The 17,632-nt window shown below is 39.4% G+C and overlaps 3 protein-coding genes across 4 annotated transcripts in view; 2 read left to right on the top strand and 1 right to left on the bottom strand.

Moving 5' to 3' along the window:
• LOC131779356 (complement factor B) overlaps positions 1-6,823 on the top strand; it is a 10,343-nt gene extending 3,520 nt beyond the window's left edge. For both annotated transcript variants that reach the window (XM_059095902.2, XM_059095901.2), the window contains exons 4-12: positions 78-218; positions 732-926; positions 1,810-2,007; positions 2,368-2,706; positions 3,378-3,710; positions 4,012-4,251; positions 4,866-5,110; positions 5,602-5,790; positions 6,272-6,823. In XM_059095902.2, the coding sequence (XP_058951885.2) occupies positions 78-218; positions 732-926; positions 1,810-2,007; positions 2,368-2,706; positions 3,378-3,710; positions 4,012-4,251; positions 4,866-5,110; positions 5,602-5,790; positions 6,272-6,436 (2,045 nt within the window). In that variant the 3' untranslated portion in view covers positions 6,437-6,823. The remainder of the gene's footprint in view (positions 1-77; positions 219-731; positions 927-1,809; positions 2,008-2,367; positions 2,707-3,377; positions 3,711-4,011; positions 4,252-4,865; positions 5,111-5,601; positions 5,791-6,271) is intronic.
• A 634-nt stretch (positions 6,824-7,457) lies between these two features.
• Positions 7,458-13,240, bottom strand: LOC131779367 (uncharacterized). Its single transcript, XM_059095915.2, has 6 exons — positions 12,478-13,240; positions 12,091-12,222; positions 10,582-10,674; positions 9,505-9,827; positions 9,052-9,128; positions 7,458-7,756 (listed from the first exon to the last, which is right to left on the bottom strand). The coding sequence occupies exons 2-5, from the start codon at positions 12,166-12,168 to the stop codon at positions 9,053-9,055; spliced, it is 570 nt and encodes a 189-aa protein (XP_058951898.1). The 5' UTR covers positions 12,169-12,222; positions 12,478-13,240; the 3' UTR covers positions 7,458-7,756; position 9,052.
• A 6-nt stretch (positions 13,241-13,246) lies between these two features.
• Positions 13,247-16,984, top strand: LOC131779372 (uncharacterized). The gene is made up of 2 exons (XM_059095923.2): positions 13,247-14,077; positions 15,864-16,984. The coding sequence occupies exons 1-2, from the start codon at positions 13,967-13,969 to the stop codon at positions 16,530-16,532; spliced, it is 780 nt and encodes a 259-aa protein (XP_058951906.2). The 5' UTR covers positions 13,247-13,966; the 3' UTR covers positions 16,533-16,984.
• Positions 16,985-17,632: the final 648 nt, after the last annotated feature.

Genomic DNA, 17,632 nt, shown 5'->3' on the forward strand with positions numbered 1-17,632 from the left:
GTGAAAAATTCCTACTGATCCCTTATTCGAAGGGGCAGCTTAGGAATTTATTACTCTACTTCTTTCATCCCCACCAGGAATAGCCAATGGGAAGGTTAGAATAATAAGAAAGACACATGCAATATACAGTTGTAATCCTGGCTATAAGACCATTGGGATTCTCTTGATCAGATGTATTAATAGCAAGTGGACTGGAAATCCTCCCACATGTCAGCGAGGTGAGACATGAGAAATGTGTTTCATGCTTTCAATTGAAACGTAAGGGCGATTTGTCCCGCTAAACTCGGACATACTCTTACGTCTATTTTCCTTAAAAACAAGTGTGATAGTGAGGGAATAAAATCCACTTTCATAATTTCCCCAAACCTACCAATCTAATGGTGCAGTAAGCTTTAATGTGACTTCTAAACAGCAAGAAACTTCTGAGTTGTCAAAATTGTTAAAAATAAAAAAAGAACATTTAGCGGAGAAGTAATTTTTTCCCCGCCGTGAGGTTGATTTTGATATCAAAGTGCGCTGATAAGCTAAATTCTTTAGCTGATATTCAATCTATTATTATGGTACCATAATTTTCATGGTGATTTAATTCCACCGGACAAAGGATAGATTAGACAGGATTTATCACCTCATAATAGTTCGCCGAATGCGTACGTCGTGTAGCGCCCTATCCAACGAGAACACCGGGTATACAAATGATAACTAGCGCAATTTTTCCCCCCCCCTTACTACAGACTCGACACCTCTGTCATGTAAAACACCCAGAAGAATCCGAAATGGAGATTTTGAGCCACATAAAGACGACTACCTGGTTGGTACCACTGTCAAGTATTCCTGTGACGACAACTACCGGCTCAGAGGGAGTGCCAAAGTGACTTGTACCAACGAAAAAAGCTGGTCACCCAAAAAACTTCCAAGATGTATAAAAAGTAAGGAGATTTCGTTATTGTTTACTACCATATCAAACTTGACTGTGTAGCACAGATAGGAGTAATGGTGGCCTAACGGATAGCGGGCTGAGAGACCATATTGAAGGCCACATTGGGGGCATTGCCAGTATGGGCAAATCACTTTGCTGTCATATTTACTTCATCAAAGAGTAAGGCACACTGCCTTTAACGTTAGCATACTGTACTTCAGACAAGGGGCACGGGTTCGAATACTGAGCGAAACATTGTGTCTTGTCCTTAAGTAGTTGTATCTCTTTTCACCCAAGAGTATGAATTGCTACCTGCATATTTTTTATATGGCGCCGCTGCCCGTAAACTTGAGCATAGTCTAACGTGAAAAAGGTCCAAAATAATCCATCGAAATACCTTGTAACTTGTTTTAGGTGGCCGCGCGTCTGGAGGTACTTAAAAAAATCTAGAAATATCCAATGTTTTCTACATGGGGGATTCGGCGAAGCTCTTATCCTTTCTCCGCCTTCCTCACGAAAGAAGTTAGGTATTGCAAATTCATTCCTTTGTGACCAAATACCTTGCGCTTAAAAGAAAGCGGGAAGGATTACCTGGGAATAAATCAGCAATGACGAACCAGTATGTTGGGTACAGTTGTTAACTAAAAATGATATATTTAACCTTTTATACCCTAACATCAGTATGCATATTCTCCGTACTGTTCTCTTTACATTTCCTGAGGTGCTGACAAAGAGAACTTATTTAACAATCAGGAGCTTCTTTAGTTGGTGGTAATTTCTTTTATTCTCATGGCCTTAATGGGTGACTCAGTGGTGATATTGTGAGGAGAAAGTAGATGGTAGCCACTCTTAGAGGTTAAAGGGTTAAATGACCGCCTTGCTCTCTTTTTTAGGAGCAAAGTGTAAGGATCCAGGTACACCCAAACATGGTCGCCGAGTCGGAAGTTTGTTTCTAGAGGGAACTCAGGTCCGGTTTTCCTGTGATGACGGATATGAGCTCGTTGGTCTTCAGTCACTTCAATGTGTTCCGTTCTGCAGATCGTGCAAGACAGCAAGATGGAACGGAACAACTCCAGCATGCGAAAAATTTGGTGAGTGTTTTTCGCGAAAGACGTATAAATACTCATTGTTTAAAGAGTTGTTTGCGCAATAGCGTAAGCTCATTTTACTTACCGGAGAATCGTACTTTGGATGTTTGCGGGTATCCGATGCTTGTAAGAAGCTAAAGCTACAAGAAAATCGCACGTTATCATTGAAGAAACATGGTCCTCGTTTTCGCACTTTAAACTTAAAAGTATAGCCAGAGGAAGGTTAACAAAGAAGTGTTTCGGGAACTCGTACATTCAATCACTGATTCATTTATCCATGAAGATATGAGAGAAAATCATATATTCGATAAGTATCAAAAAGAATGGCAAACGTGTCCTTAAAGACGGATCTGTTGTTCATAGATCCCTTAAGAGGTTTGAAGAGGGTCGCAGACAGTCTCCGAGAACATTTCATCGACAAACTGAGTTGGACGACAACCGACAGTTTGGCACGCGCAGGTTTGTCCTCGGGAGCCGGAGGCCTCGACTTGGTGTTCGTGTTCGACAGCTCAGCAACTGTCGGTAGTGCGAACTTTAAAAAAGGAGTTGAATTCGCCAAGACAATCATCGACGAGTTTGGGATATCGGCATCTCCCATGGGAACGAGAGTTGCTGTTGTTACATTTAGCTCGACAGCTAAAGTAGTTTTTAATCTGCAAACGAACGCAATGGCTGACAAAGCAGAAGCTATAAGGACTCTCGGTATGTCAAACCGCTAGTAATGAGAGACGTTAGGGCAACATAATTTCGTTAATGATAGACATATCCCTTTATATCTTTTACACTGTTCTGGTTAATTCGTTTCTTTTTCCGGGTTTGTCTACGATCAAGTCCTTTCTTTTAAAATAATTTTACAATCAAACTGAACATATATTTGAAATGACAGATTTAAAGAGAACCCGGTCGTTTCGCCACGAGGAGCTTTTACCACATATCATCCCGCTACTATGATGTTATCGCGCCATTAACTAAACCAGGAAATCGCTCCAAAGGTCACAACTGGCCCTTCTCACCTCCTTCCTGCTCACAGAACTCTTCAGTTCTGAGAACGGAAAGTACTGATTCAGATCGATGTAGCCGAATTAAGAGAATAGGGTCAAACAGCATTACCCAATTATCCGTAGAATGCGCGAAGGATGAGGGGAGACTTTAAGTGTCGATTACTTCCGGCGATGGCGCAAACTCGTGTCTCGTTAATTTGGAAACGAAAACATACGCGACTGGGTAGTCATGACGCACTCTGCTCACATGCAAAAATAACTTTTTGCTGATCATTTTCACGGGAAAGAACCTTTTCTCCCATTTCGCCATCTCTTGATAAATGAAAAGCAGCCTTGATCTCCTGTCATCTCTCTTCATTCTTTCCTTCTCAGACAACTTAGACTTCATTGCCGGTGGCACCGCTACACGCCTTGCATTGAATAAGACCATTGAGGAAATCGTTCCTGAGGCCCGAAAAGACAGCAAGAGGGCTTTGTTCCTTATAACTGACGGCAGGTCCAACATCGGTGGTGATCCCAGCGCAGATGCTGCGATACTGCGTGACTTCCAGAAGTTTGAAATCTACGCTATTGGTGTAACAGACAGCGTGAATGAAAAGGAACTGCGCAGTATTGCTTCTGAACCCTTCAGAACGCATGTGTACCTTCTTAAGGACTTTGATGATTTAGCCAAGCTTAAACAGCTGATCACGGCCAAAGGAAATGGTGAGTACATTTTCTTTGACTTTTATTATTATATCTCCCATCGTATACTTACTTTGTTAACTTAAAAGGGCGTTGGCAGGATCTTCTGGTCCTAAATCAGCTTCTAACCTTTCTTTCGGGGCACTTCAGGATCTCTTAAAGCTATACTCTTTGGCTAGGTTTGCTGTATGCGTCTGTGATGTATTTTATGCGAATAAAATCCGAGACAAATTTGTCCGTCAGAAACCTTTTATCGTATTTCCTTTCACACATAACAAGGTAACACTTTCAACACACCAATCACCAATTTTTGTGTGAGCAGATTACAGTGAATGTGGCATCGCAGGAGATACTCAGCTGAGAAATGACGATGATGAAAATTTCGGCTCTGTCGGTGGAGAGGAGGCGAAGCCAGGAGCCTGGCCCTGGCAAGCAGCTATCTACGTGAAGGGAAATTTCCGGTGTGGTGGTGCACTTATCAAAGGGAACTGGGTTATAACTGTGGCGCACTGCTTTTTCTACGATGGGGCTGTGAAACCGAAAGATGTTATCGTAAGGATGGGTAAGTCAATCAGAGATATTAGATACAGGTATTTTAAAAACAAGCGTGATGTGGCTATGATTACAAAACGATAAAATTGTAAAAAAAAAAAGAAGAAAAAAAAACACACAATATCAAGCGAACAAGTGATGAGAATAGAAGATATCGATAGGAGGATTCTTAGTTGATCCAATACAAAATTCTCCAAACTAACGTCATAAGAATTCTGTAGCAGACAGTGAGGAGAATTACTAATGAGACCTTTGGGGCAAAAGGACAATAATAAGCCACGATATCCCCTGCGTTCAAAAACTGATGTGCACTCCAACAGATTGTAGCCTTTGTAATTTTTCTGCGATTGGCAAGCGCGTCCCAGACAAACAAATGTTATTGCGCATGTTGTTTTGCTTGAAAAGTTGCCTCTTAACAATATCACTGGTAAAAAAAAAACAAAACAATTAAAAGCTGATTATAAAGTCTAACAACTCTGTACTTTAATTTGAAAGAATTTCTTAGCGGCGAACTGCTGATGTTTTTATACGACGTAACATTTCTTAACTTCCTATTTCCTTGTGTAAACAAATCGAAGACGATCCTGCCAGAATTAATAACGACTTTCGATTTTAACCTGTTAGGAGAACACAATCGTTTCAAAGAAGAAGGTGCTGAGCAGAATATCGGAGCAAAGAAGGTTATCCTGCATCCAAATGCGACCCGGGGGAACTTAAATATAGGAAATGACTTGGCTTTGATTCGCCTAAAGCACGCCGTGAAATTCTCACCGTTGGTGAGAACTGTATGTCTCCCAGAACCCACGGATGTGTTCTACGTCAGACCACGAAAAACGTGTGTAGTAGCCGGTTGGGGATCTTCTCAAAAGGTTAGTACGCGTTTTCCGTCTCTAAATGCTCTCCTCATGTGCGTTCTCATGTTCTTCTCTCTCCTCATTGCGCCTGGAGAATTTCAGCCCCAGCTAATGTCGGATTTTCGGTATCTTAAGTCAACACAAACTGATCTAGAATTGCTCAAGAAATTTGTGATGTAGAGATATCCCCGCAAAGAGGCGAATTGTCCCTCGTTTCCGTTCAAAAGAAACTTTTCTGTTTGACGTTCAGTCGTAACAGGACTTCTCCTGTTATAGGCACTCTTTAGAATATCATTACAAAGGCGAAAATTGTGCGCGAGATTGTAGAAAAGGTAAATTACGATGCAATTACTCATGAAATTCTCATTATGGAGAGGCTCTGTGCAAACAGAATGTCTTACTCAAGAGCCCATCACTATGAACGTAGCAATGGCTTTGACCATTCTCCCAAGAAAAAAAAATCAAAACTTGTTGTACCTAATCACTGATGCATGCTCTTCTTGCAGGTTTCGTCGGATGATTTAGCGGGCCCACCGAATGAAGTCCTGCAACAAATTCAAATGAAGTTCGTATCCCAGCGCGATTGCCGCGAAAATGCCACCAATGCCGCGGCAATAACAGAAAACGTTGTTTGTGCTGGTGACGCCACAGGAAAGAAAGATGCCTGTAAAGGGGACAGCGGTTCACCCCTTGTGGTAAGCGAAAGAGGACCTTGGAGGATATCATAGATGCGTCACTTGCAAACCTTAAGAAGTATACAGAAATAGCATCTTGCATCTTCTTAAAGACCTTCTCGTTGACAACTAAATGCTACATGGCGAGTTTTTGTTCTTCGTTTTAGGCGTATGACCGTTTCTTAGTCGTTGGGTCCGACTAAGAGCCACTTTAGCCCAAGTCGCTATTACTTATATAACTTATTACTTATATTATCTGTTTGGAAGGAAACGAGGAAACAAAAACTAAAAACGGAGACAACAAGATAGTCTGAACAATAACACAAGCCTGCGAGCGGGCTTAAAGCCAAAATCTTCATTTTACCCCGCAAAATGCGTCTCAATGCCCGACGAAGGGATAACTGTACTTCATTAGAAGCAAATATTTCTTTTTTCACTGATGTCCTTTTTATCTTTAGTGATTTTCGTAGTCGCTTCATACAAACTTTTTTTCCTTTCACAGATCAGACGTTCCATCGATGACAGCTGGGCGGTGATTGGTCTATCGAGCTGGGGAGATGGGTGTGCCACTAAAGGAAAATACGGTGTGTACACGCGACTGAAAAGTCATTTGCGCTGGATAAAGCGGAAGACGAACAGAAAAAGTAGTAAGAAGAACAAAGATTAAAGAGAAGCGTTCGATCAAACTTAACGGAGAGTGGTAGGGAAGGGAAGATTCCCTGTTTTCATAACGTATATGGACAAGACTTAGATCTTTTAAGATCTGATTAAAATTGTAGTCTTTCTTTTGGTGATTTCCCTTATTTACCGCGGGGGGTGGGAGGGTGAGGGGCATCGATCACTATTAAGTCCTCCACTCCCTCCCCCCAAAGCGATAAACAAGGAGATGATTAACATAAATAAGGTTCCATGAACGAGAGTAGTTACCTCTTACGATAAACTCGTCAATGTTAATTTTCACCGGCAAAACACTGTTAACTACAATACTTTTTGCTGGAACTGTCACTGTATGGTTTAGTTTGCGGATAAATAAAGTGCACTGACGTACAATGAGGCTTATTTCTTGGTTGGTCTGAAAATAAGTAATGGCTTTGTCATATGATAAACAACATAGCACCTTTGAAAAGATAAATTAACGTATACCATCGAGAATATTATCGATCAAGGCAGTTCGGAAAGCCGCAAAACTTGGAACAAAAAATCCAAATCGGCGCTCCTAATCCCCACAGTATCAACGAACGCTTTTCATTCAACCAATTTATTCTTGTTTTTCTCGTTACAATAATCCCACCAAAAGCGTAACCGTTGCTCCGTTTTCTGCATACAAACCCACACACAAACCAGAATTGTCACATTTCCTCCATTCGCTCTGACGAAGGGCTATAACTCGAAACGTCGGCTTAGAAACTCCACACGGTGGCCAATTTACATTATCAACTCAGTTGATAATGAAAAATTACTAAGAAATATTTCCTCATGTAACAGTGATTATACCTTAGTCAAAAAGGTACCTACCAAAGGTATTCGATCATTTGTAGAATATATAGAGAACACCTGTTCGCGAAAACGCTCTCTACATTTATGACCTAAGAAAATAAAAATTAATAGTCGCTTCGAAGAATCTCACATGATATGGAAAGAAGGTGGAAACAACGCAGTACAAATAAGATATTCTTTTATTTCCATATGTTATTTCTAATGAAATTTGAGTGCAAGAATGTCACTTAGGGCTAACAGTCTGTGGATAATTGTTCCACCTCGATCTATCACTGTGTTTTCAATTGATTTACTTTATTTCTATTACAATGTTGTCACCACGGTCTCATAATCCTTTTCGAGGCTTTGCTCTTGTTGACTTTGAGCTGATCCATCCTGTGCTCATGTTCAGAGACATCATTTGAACCTGTTGATTTCCCGCTTCTCCATCTCGATTGATGAGTGGACTGAAGAACCACAGGAACAATGGTTTCTTTCCTACCTTCAAAGACTTCGGGAAGAAAAACAACCATAAAAATCAAAGAGTGGTTATAAAGGGGCAGTACTTAAGTTACTTAATGCACGAAACTTTTTCTTGGGCAACCCTGAGACAGCCCAGAAGCAAACAGTGCCATTTGTCTGGTAATTAAATGATTGGTGTTGTAAGTGTTTCTGTCTCCAAAAATGGTCATGGAGGTTTATTAATTAATACAAATACATCAGATCGTTTCCCTTACTCCTTTATCGAATAACCACTTTCAGCTGTGAGCCATGTTTGATACGTGTGTAAGAGCTCAGTTATTGATCACAATCCTTTACATCCCAACATCAGAATGCATATTCTCCACACTGTTTTCTGTACATTTACTATGGTACATGAAAGGAGATTATGCCTAACAATCAAGCGCTCATTTTTTTGTTGATCATTTCTCATTTTCTCATGACCTTAAGTTTTATTCAGCATTCATTATATTTTAGTCACACCTAGGAACTGAGTGTGAAGCAGGCTACGCCACTGTTTCTGTATCTCGTTGAACAATCGCTTAAAGTGACAGTCTTCATTCCCTTTCAGAGCGTCACAACACCAAAACCACAGTTATCACAATTACCAATCCGACAAAAGAGGGAAAATGTCACAATAATTAAAAAAGAGATCAAAGTAAAAAAAAGCAAAGTGCCCGTAGCGAGGGAGACGTGCGTGAGAATGTTGCGAATGGTTATAGTTCGGCTTATCAATTAGATTCCATGATGCCATGCGTCTGTTCAGTTTCAACCCTTTAACCCCTAACAGTGACAAGCATCTAATTTCTTCCTACAAGATCACCTCTGTTTCACATATTCAGGTCATGGGAAAAAAGGAAATAATCATCAAGTAAAGGAGGTCATAATTGTCAAACAAAATCTCCTTGTCAGCTCATCAGGAAATGTATAGAGAACAGTGAGGAGAAAATGCAAACTGATGTTAAGGTCTAAAGGATTAAATCACAGATAAATTCAAAATGTGACAAGAACAATAAAGTGGCACACGGGGAGCAGCAGATATGTCGCTGCGTCGCTCATGCGTCAATGCAAAATGCGTTTTTTCGATGACGTCAACTATGCGTCAATCTTCCGAGAGATCATAAATAGGAACCAATCAAATCGCCTGTATAATTCAGCTTATCATGTAAATCTGATTGGATTAGAAGTTAGGGACCAATCAGATTAAATTAGAGAAAACCCATTGTAGTCCCGGATTAATTTCAACACTTAATTGAGAATTGTTACAATGTATTTGTACTTCCTTATCATGATCGCATATCTCACCTCATAAGCTTCCAATACTACCGTAATCGTAAGCTGGGCTAGCTGGACATTTTATCCAAGTCTCAAACCCTTTAGACCTTTCAAAATATTAAACATCAAGTCAGTTTATGTTAAGTGTCAGGTGGTCGTTTAGGGACTACTCCACTCATTATTCATCACGTGGGGGGGGGGGGAAAGGGGTTGGGGGATTGACATAGTTTTCAGGGGAACGGAAGTGAGATCAGTTATCGCTAATTAAGTATAAAGGGAGGACTACAGAAAATTGACCGTCAATGAAGGGGGGGGGGGAAGAGAAAGTCATATCATTAGAATACTAAAGAGCCTTAGTAAGGAACTGGTATTGTGACAAAACCTAAATTCTCCGATTTTTATGCCGATTTTCCCATCACGAAAATGTTAAGATAAGAAGCGAACCAAATTTCTAAGGCGTTGGCACAGCAACAAAGAACTTACCTTCCACTCGAATCATTGAATCTTTTACAAATCATTCTACATTCTTGAATATCCTGTCGGATATGCTCCAACAATGCCTCGTGTTGTTTGTTTAGTTTCTGGAAGAATGTTAATCGTTTTTTTATCCTGTTCGTGGTGTCTTCATTGATACAGTTTCTAAACGCATCCAACCTAAGCTTTTCTTTCTCAATTAACATGTCTTGTTGTTTCTGTGCCTCGCGAAACTGGCTCAGTAAGCCCAGGATCTTTTCACGACATTCAGTCCCTTCATCACCATTCTCCGCCACCTTTTTCCAATTATGAACCTCTGTCCGGATTTGCACCTACATAGAGGACAAAATTGCCTTTACTTGCAGGGCAAGAAACATTAAGGTTATAAAAAAAAAAATTCAAAAAGGTTCTTCCACAGTTTGGATCAGGGACCGAGGAACCGTTGCAAAAAAGCCACAATTTAAAATTTGAAGGCGTAAACACCTCTCTTGGTAACTTTCAAGGTTTATTAGTCAATAAATGCAGAAAAAAATTAGTCACGATGACAATTTCGAAATTGTCATATTCTATGTAGATATTACATTTGTAATCATAACCATTACAATTTCCTCAAACGTGATTGGTGCTTTGCTGCTTTATTTGTCGTTAATCATTCTGTAGAGCTGTAATCAGTTAGCCATAATCGGACAGTTGAGGTAGCCAATATTACTAAGTCCACTCAACCAAATCCACCAATCACAGAATTAATCACAATAAACTAAGCAACAATCACTTATCCTCAAAAATTGAGGAATTTCCAAAATTGAGAATTTTTTTTTATTTAGACACTATCTCTACGGGAGATATCTGACCTAAATGTATTTGTTGTTTTCGGAAATTGTAACGGTTATGATTAATTGGCAACAGGACTTCTTGTCGTCCAATTCTGTCCGTAATCGCACGAGTGATTGACAAATTGGACTCCGGCTTCGCGGTCGTCCAATTTTGTCAATCACTCGTATGTTTACAGACCGAATTGGACTCCGTTCAGTCCCATTACCATTAACATTTTGGTAGCCTCTCAAGACTTAGTGAAATCATTCACACCTGCAATATTTTCTTTTGTTCTTGATAATGCTGACAAAGTTTGGTAAAGTGTTCAAACTTGTAGTCCGGTGGAGATTGCGCGGTGGCGATTACCTATGGAAACGTTGTTAAACTTAAATTGGTCTTAAAATAAGTAATGACTTTGCCAAATGATACAAAACAAAAGCACCTTTTAAAAGAAAGAAAATGTATACCGTCAGGAATATATCCAAACAAGGACTTTGCTTTCCCCTTACCCCAGGAGTTAAATTTGTTGCAAAATGTCTAAATCGTGATTTGGGCGTGGCTTTTTGTGTTACACCCTAGCGATATTATTAATTTCTTGGAGGTTCTTCGTATTTTACATCAAAAAACCTGGCCTCGATTCAAACACATTCATTTGCAATTTAATCAGACATCAGACTAAAGAATTCTTGGAAGGAATTTGAAGGCGGTGTTATGATGGAAGGTTTCCAGCGAAGCTTTCAGTTGATGATTGTAATCTCGTGTTTACACTACACGTTATAAAGTTACACAGTACATGTACACATTTCATTAGAGATTATCACAACTCCATAGAAAGAAGGGCACAAAAAATATAATAGGATGAAAAAAAGGAGGAAAATAGTGATTCAATTAAAGCAAATGTTTCGCAAGAAGGAAGAAATCGAACCTGTTATCTGTAATATCAATATTGAAGCCAAGATAGCTGACTTACCTGTCTCACTGATACGAACATCAATACTACTAATTAACTAATGGCGTACACGAATTATGTTACACAAATGTTCACAAAACACTGATGGACTCTATCTTCGCTCTGTCTTTTCGTCGGTCTGTCGGTCAGTCACAAATTGAGAATAAACAAGGCTGAAACACACAACTCAGAAACAAACGTTGAGAAGCAAACAAAACGTAAAAACAGCACAAGACACATGTTTCAATGGATTGTCAGATTATATGCGAAGAGACATTTCAGCGAATAATTACACGAGATAGGCACTGATGGCAAACTGAGCCATAATGTGTGGGTAGAGAACTGGCTCATACATAGACATTTTCGGATACTTTAAATTACACAATCATAAAGTTTGACACGTTATTTTAGGATCTTCGCGTAACACTGAATGGAATAAACTCAACTTGAATCTTCCTTTCGGAGGATTACAAAAATCAATATCAATTTATGTGTGGAAGTGTCGAAATAAGATTGTCTTGATATAATTCAGAATTCTTATTGGCACGATCTGACAACTAGTTTCTGCTATTGGCCCAGCAGGCGTCTTAACCTTCCTAATATTCTTTTCGATTCAATTTTTTCATCGGTTGACAACAGTATCCACTTTCGCTTGGCAAACACCAAGACGACGTACAGGAAGTTTGTGTAAACCTTAACTGACCAGACATAAATGAATCCATAGCAAAAAAAATTAATTATTAGACCCAATGTCGTGTTTATTTCTCCTACTTTTTTTAAAACGTTTCTTAAAAAATGAACAATATCTGGGTCAGAAAGAGACAGCCACTTACCGCAGTGTTATTTTGTTTTACCGGTGGCAATGCGGGTGGCTTATTCGCCAAGCCCACTGAACTCATCGTGGTTCCCATGGTAACCAGCTTAATAGGTTTGGTTATAGACAAGCAATCTATCTCCAACTTTCCCTGAAATTAACAATGTAAAATGTTGAAAAGTTTAGGTGTAATAATTCCAAAAGCTAAGCTCACCGTAGTATCACAGTTTGGGAAGCGCATTGTATTTTTTCGGCTCGGGGCCAGACATTTCTGTATAATCTACCTGTTTGCAAAAATGTTTGGGCAGTAAAGCTCTCACTTGTGATGGAATTATCCCATAGAATTTGTGCTTAGTGTTTATACATTGAAATAGAGATAATGGAAATAAACAGGTAGAATCCTTACCTGAGAAAGTTGTGGTCTGTCTGATACCCTTTGCGTCTTGGTTTCAATCGGAGCTGCAAATCGACTTGGTTGAGCGAGTTTGCAGGTGGTGACTTTTTTTTATGTGAGTCGGTGTAATACGATAACACTTTCTTCCTCCTAACGTTCTAAATGTGATTCCTTACTTGCTGGTTGATTCCAGCAGGCCAACTGTTTTGCTGCAGGTTTTGCGAATTCTATACAGCGTTAGTGTAATCTGATGATGTGAAGTCATCGTGTCAAAGGTGTGCTGTATTGACTGCAAGGTTAATACGCCCTGCAGTATTGCACATATGAGACCACATGCACATGTCCTTCTGCCAAGGTCCGAGCAGGGCGAGTCTGTGTCAGCGGTATCATAAACTGAGGTGTGGTTTATGAAATCTGTCAGCTTTTGTAGTGGTTCGTGAACGGCGTGAAAAACAAGACTCGACGCTTTGTTTACGTTGATAAGACAGAAGTGTCGAATAAAATGAGGATAAACCGTCTGCGTTTTAAAAGTGCGCTGATAGTTTGCAGCTTGTCGAAATATCAATGTGCCCAGTGTATAGCACGCTACAAGTAAAATGCTCACAAAAGACTCATTTTGTTTTTGTAAGATTTTTGTGTAATTCAGAGAAGATGGGTGGGAATTCAGGGAACCTGTTGATTTTTCACAGGTTCATATGGACCATATGATAAGATTTGCGTAACAAAACAGCTTTCGTTTGTGTTGCCAGGTGCAGCTGTTTAGTAAAGACGAGATCCACTTAACACCGAAAGTGACTTCACAAATTTGGCAAGTAGCCGAAACATTTTACAAAGATGCAGATGAAGTATAACCAAAATAAGTAGTACAGTCACCATTCATAGGCAGACACATGAAAATATTATGCATTCAGCTCGGGACGTGTGACCAATTCAACCAATTAGTTGATAAAGTGAGTCGAACTGCTACAGATTGAACGCCGGAATAACACGAAACACACCAAGTAACACGAAAACACCCGAGGACCTCCGATCTATTTTGCTATTAGTCCCTTGAATGAAAGATATTGCTCATATTAGCCGGCCATAATTGATTTAGCGCCTTACATAACTCTAAAAAATAAAATAATATTTCGGGAGCACTCCACAGGATTGACACTAAATAGATAGAGAAATATTTTTTGAAGAAGCTCTTTTCATTAAAAATGGTGTAAAAACAAATAAAGAAAAATAAAGGGCCATAAAGGTCGAAACTGTAACAATTTATTACATGTTATCATTTAGGTCTGGAGATAGCTTTGTGTGGAGTGGATAAATGGTTCTCGTTTCTAAGTAAATGCGCAGAGCCATCTTGAGTGGTTGGTACTTTTATCTAATCGTCATCTGCGCCGAATCGCTGGAGGAGCTCTCGTGAGACAGTCCATATAAATAAAGCAAGTCATCTCGTGGCAGCTGATCGGTGCATCTCGACTCTGAACACCAGGTGATTATTGCCAGTTTGATCATGGGAACGATTATGTCATTCTGCTGGCGAATTCTCTCCAGATTTCCATTCTCAAGAGGAAAACCATCACTCACCCAGAAAGAACAACAGGATAGCTGCTCAAAACTGACGGTAAATTGTTTATTGGGGTGCAACTTCAGTATGATAAGTGACTAAACCTTCCGTCTGTATGGAATATTCAGTCGAAAATTTGTTATTTTTTCACAGTGACATAAATCAGTTATCCCGTGGTCGAAGTATTTTCGAGACTGCAATCAGACTTTTAGAAGAAAATCGTTTAACCTTGACTAAGCATACGTTTTGAGATTGATCAGGCAAAACTGTATTTAGTACCAAACGTAATTGTTTAGAAATATATCAAAAAGAAAATTTGATTCCAATTTTTTTGTCACAGCTTTGTGGTAAAAACTTCCAATCATTTTCCTTCTCCTAAATAATAATTATGCAAGTGAAAGAAAGCAAACAAATTGGAGCAAATTCTCGAATAAACACGAGAAGCTTAGAATGTCTTCCAAAATTCGTGCGTGCTTCGGCGTGATGCATCCAAAAATAGGTATCAATTCCATCTTTGATTTTCTATCATTGCGTAAATCTTTAATTCCACTCAGAATTTTATGACGCCTAAACGAAGATAATTTTCGCATTACCATTAACGCACCACCAATCAAACCTCTTACCTTAATTGGCCCACTGGGGAATACCATTAAATCCTCACGTTCGGTTTCAGTTTAAGGATTTGAATTTTAATAGAGTCAGATTAAGTCGAGGATGCATAGCGATATTGTATGAGTGAACAAGCGCAATGGTTTTCGCGTAACATATAATGTATGTTTCTCAGACTCATTTCCACAGAGCACATAACAGTTCAAAGGAAAATTGAAACGCACACCTGCGCATTCGTTTGAAGAAAATGATCCATCACTTGGAAGAATTTGACTTCTCACTGATGAAGCTGTTAGGTGCCTGTTGCTAGTTTTCTTGTTTTTGTTTTTCGTTTTGTAATAAATCAACTGACCTGTGGTTTTCTGAATAAATAATGAGAGATGAAGGAAGTTTTCATTAATTTTCACAGTTTGACTAGCAAAAGAGTACGTTAAAATCTTTGAGAGAAGAATTTCCTTTACATAATATTTGATTCCATAAAGGATAATTGAGGCAGAACTGAACCGACACAAAATCGTAGATTCTTTTGATTACTATAAGACCCGATTTAGCTCAATATTTCTGCCACTGATCACTATAGGGCTTACCAAATTCAAAATATTTTAAGAATTCATTTAGGAATAGCATAATAAACACATCTTAATCCAAAAAGAAAATTCATTGCGAAGTGCAGGCGTCGAAGAATTATGACTTCGAGAGTAACCAGGAGTCATTTTGTTGTGTACTTGAACAATAGGGCAATCTACTCTCGAAGTGTGTTTTGCCATGAACTCGGGTGTAAAAGAAAAAAATGGATACAACATCGGTACTAAAATAAAAAGTGAGAAGAACATTTCTGCTACGGTTCCTAGAAGTGCTCCAAACTGCGACGGTGTTTTGACTAGACAAAGAAAACTTATCCACTTTATTTGTAGCGATAGTCGCTAGTTTGGCGACTATTGTGTGACGGTCATGTGTCAAGTCGTATAAAGTTTTCTTACCATAGTTTTCATGGTCTGAAGTCTTAGTGAGTTACACATTTATATACATTGAAGATTTTGAATAAAGCTGGGCTTGGAACACTGCCTAGCTCGTTCTCCGTTTAAGTTTGTCAGACATGGTGGGAATGAGAGACGCTGCGACCCGTTTGAGTCAGTGCGCGTGCGCCGGACTAACGTTCGAGAATCTTAGGAGTCATTAGACCTTTCGGAATAAAGGGTTAGCTGTTTCTGAAACATATTTTCCTCTTAATCAGGACGTATTAAGGAACGGTTCCAGATGCTGTGCTGATGTGAAGTGTGCAAGCTTGGCGCGGACAGCGAGGGAGCTTTTATCAAAAATGGAACAGATTCAAACACAGCTGCATAACGAAGTCGTGTTGTGGAAACTAAGGTACATACGGGGTATATGCACGACAGAGAGTCGACAAAACTTCTACGAACTTCTTGGAAAGTTTAACTCCTTTCACGAAATGCTTGACGCGATCATTGAAAATGAAAAGAAGTATATAGAAGCCATGGAACCGGAACAAAAAGGAGAAGAAGAAGAAGGAGGAGGACATAAAAGCGAAACCATAGACGCGGAGCCATCTGTAGTGTTAATCGAAAAATCAGGCACCGAAAAAAAGGCTTTGCGGAGAAGAATTAAGTTCTTCACAAAAGTTCATGAGCGCAACGTTAAACTGCTATTTCTTGTTGTAAACGAAGTAGCAGAGTGCAGGTCGATGGTGGATACTTCATGCATCAACGGTCAAGAACTGTCGGATAGCTTCGCGTCAGAAATAACAGAAACTGGTAGATTTTTGAGCGTGCTGGAGGAATCGCATGACGAAGAATTAATTGAAGCTTCGTCAAAAATGCTTGGTTCCAACAAGCCTGAATGCACGATTCAGAGGGAAGATCCAACGCAAAATTTGACGACTTGAATCAGTTGGTACTCTGAACATCATTTTAAATTGTTGTATCCCACAGTTACTAGGCACGCTGTGATTGGTCAATTGAACGGGCTGTGATTAAATCAAAGCAGTTAATGTTGGCAAAATCTCAAATTTGGCGGGCTGATGAATGTTTGGATCTTTTATTGTCCTAAAATAATGTGTTTAAGGGAACCAATGACCAAACAACAATATCGAGCAGACTTATTATATTTTCTTTGTGCGTCAAGTTGTTCGATGCGAATGGAAGTCGTTTCACGAACCCGTCGGAGATAAAACAATTATTTAACCCAATCATAATTATCATATTTGTCGCAATATCCTAATTAGCATATATCATGATTATCTAACCAACTTGTATTTCCCAATCCGCACACTTTGTAACGGATCCTGGTTTTTCCCCCAACAGGAATAGTAAGGTTTATATTCGCTCCGACGAAGAGCTTACGTTCGAAAAATCAGCTTTAAAAACTCTTCACGTTGGCCAATTTACATTATCTTGATTATACACCGACGCAGTACCACAGTTTTTTTTTTCTAAAAGAAACCAACCCCCACCCCCATGGGATCGGTATGTTACCCCTATAAAGATATTGAAATGACTGCAAACCTATCCGTGTAAAACATACTTTGATGGAGTAAGCAGGAACAAAGTAAAAACGAAAAAAGAGAAAAAATAAGGTGGAGAAGTTGCTTTCATTTGAATCTAAACTTTAAAGTTACTTACCCATATGTAAGGTTCACCATCTGCATGTTTACTCGTGACACAAATATCGCCAGCATGGACAATCTGAAGAATGGAAAGGAATATATGATTTTCTATCGAGAAACGAAGAGTAAAGTATCGACTAAATAGATTCAACCGAGCACAAAATAGAAGGCCTTGAGAAGATTTCGCCCATCTCCCCCTTATATCGCATATAACTTAGCCATTCAAGGGCCTAACGAAATCACCACAGTCGATAAAGAGTCTCGTAGGCAATTTTGAAATTGCAAGGCAAGCATTGCGGCATTTTAAAGCACGGTGCACCCTGGGTGAGTCATAGCCGTGAAACCTGGACAGAAAATTTGAATAAAAGTGATTCAAAAAG

The sequence above is a fragment of the Pocillopora verrucosa genome, chromosome 4 (assembly GCF_036669915.1).
Source record: "Pocillopora verrucosa isolate sample1 chromosome 4, ASM3666991v2, whole genome shotgun sequence".
Classification (NCBI taxonomy): domain Eukaryota; kingdom Metazoa; phylum Cnidaria; class Anthozoa; order Scleractinia; family Pocilloporidae; genus Pocillopora; species Pocillopora verrucosa.

Excerpts from the sequence above, each read along its gene's own strand:
- LOC131779367 (XM_059095915.2), bottom strand. The coding sequence starts at position 12,168 with ATGGGAACCACGATGAGTTCAGTGGGCTTGGCGAATAAGCCACCCGCA. Across the intron at positions 9,828-10,581 it reads AACAAAAGAAAATATTGCAG|GTGCAAATCCGGACAGAGGT; the intron begins GTGTGAATGATT and ends TCCTCTATGTAG. Across the intron at positions 9,129-9,504 it reads TTCAATGATTCGAGTGGAAG|GTCTAAAGGGTTTGAGACTT; the intron begins GTAAGTTCTTTG and ends ATATTTTGAAAG.
- LOC131779372 (XM_059095923.2), top strand. The coding sequence starts at position 13,967 with ATGGGAACGATTATGTCATTCTGCTGGCGAATTCTCTCCAGATTTCCA. Across the intron at positions 14,078-15,863 it reads ATAGCTGCTCAAAACTGACG|GACGTATTAAGGAACGGTTC; the intron begins GTAAATTGTTTA and ends CCTCTTAATCAG.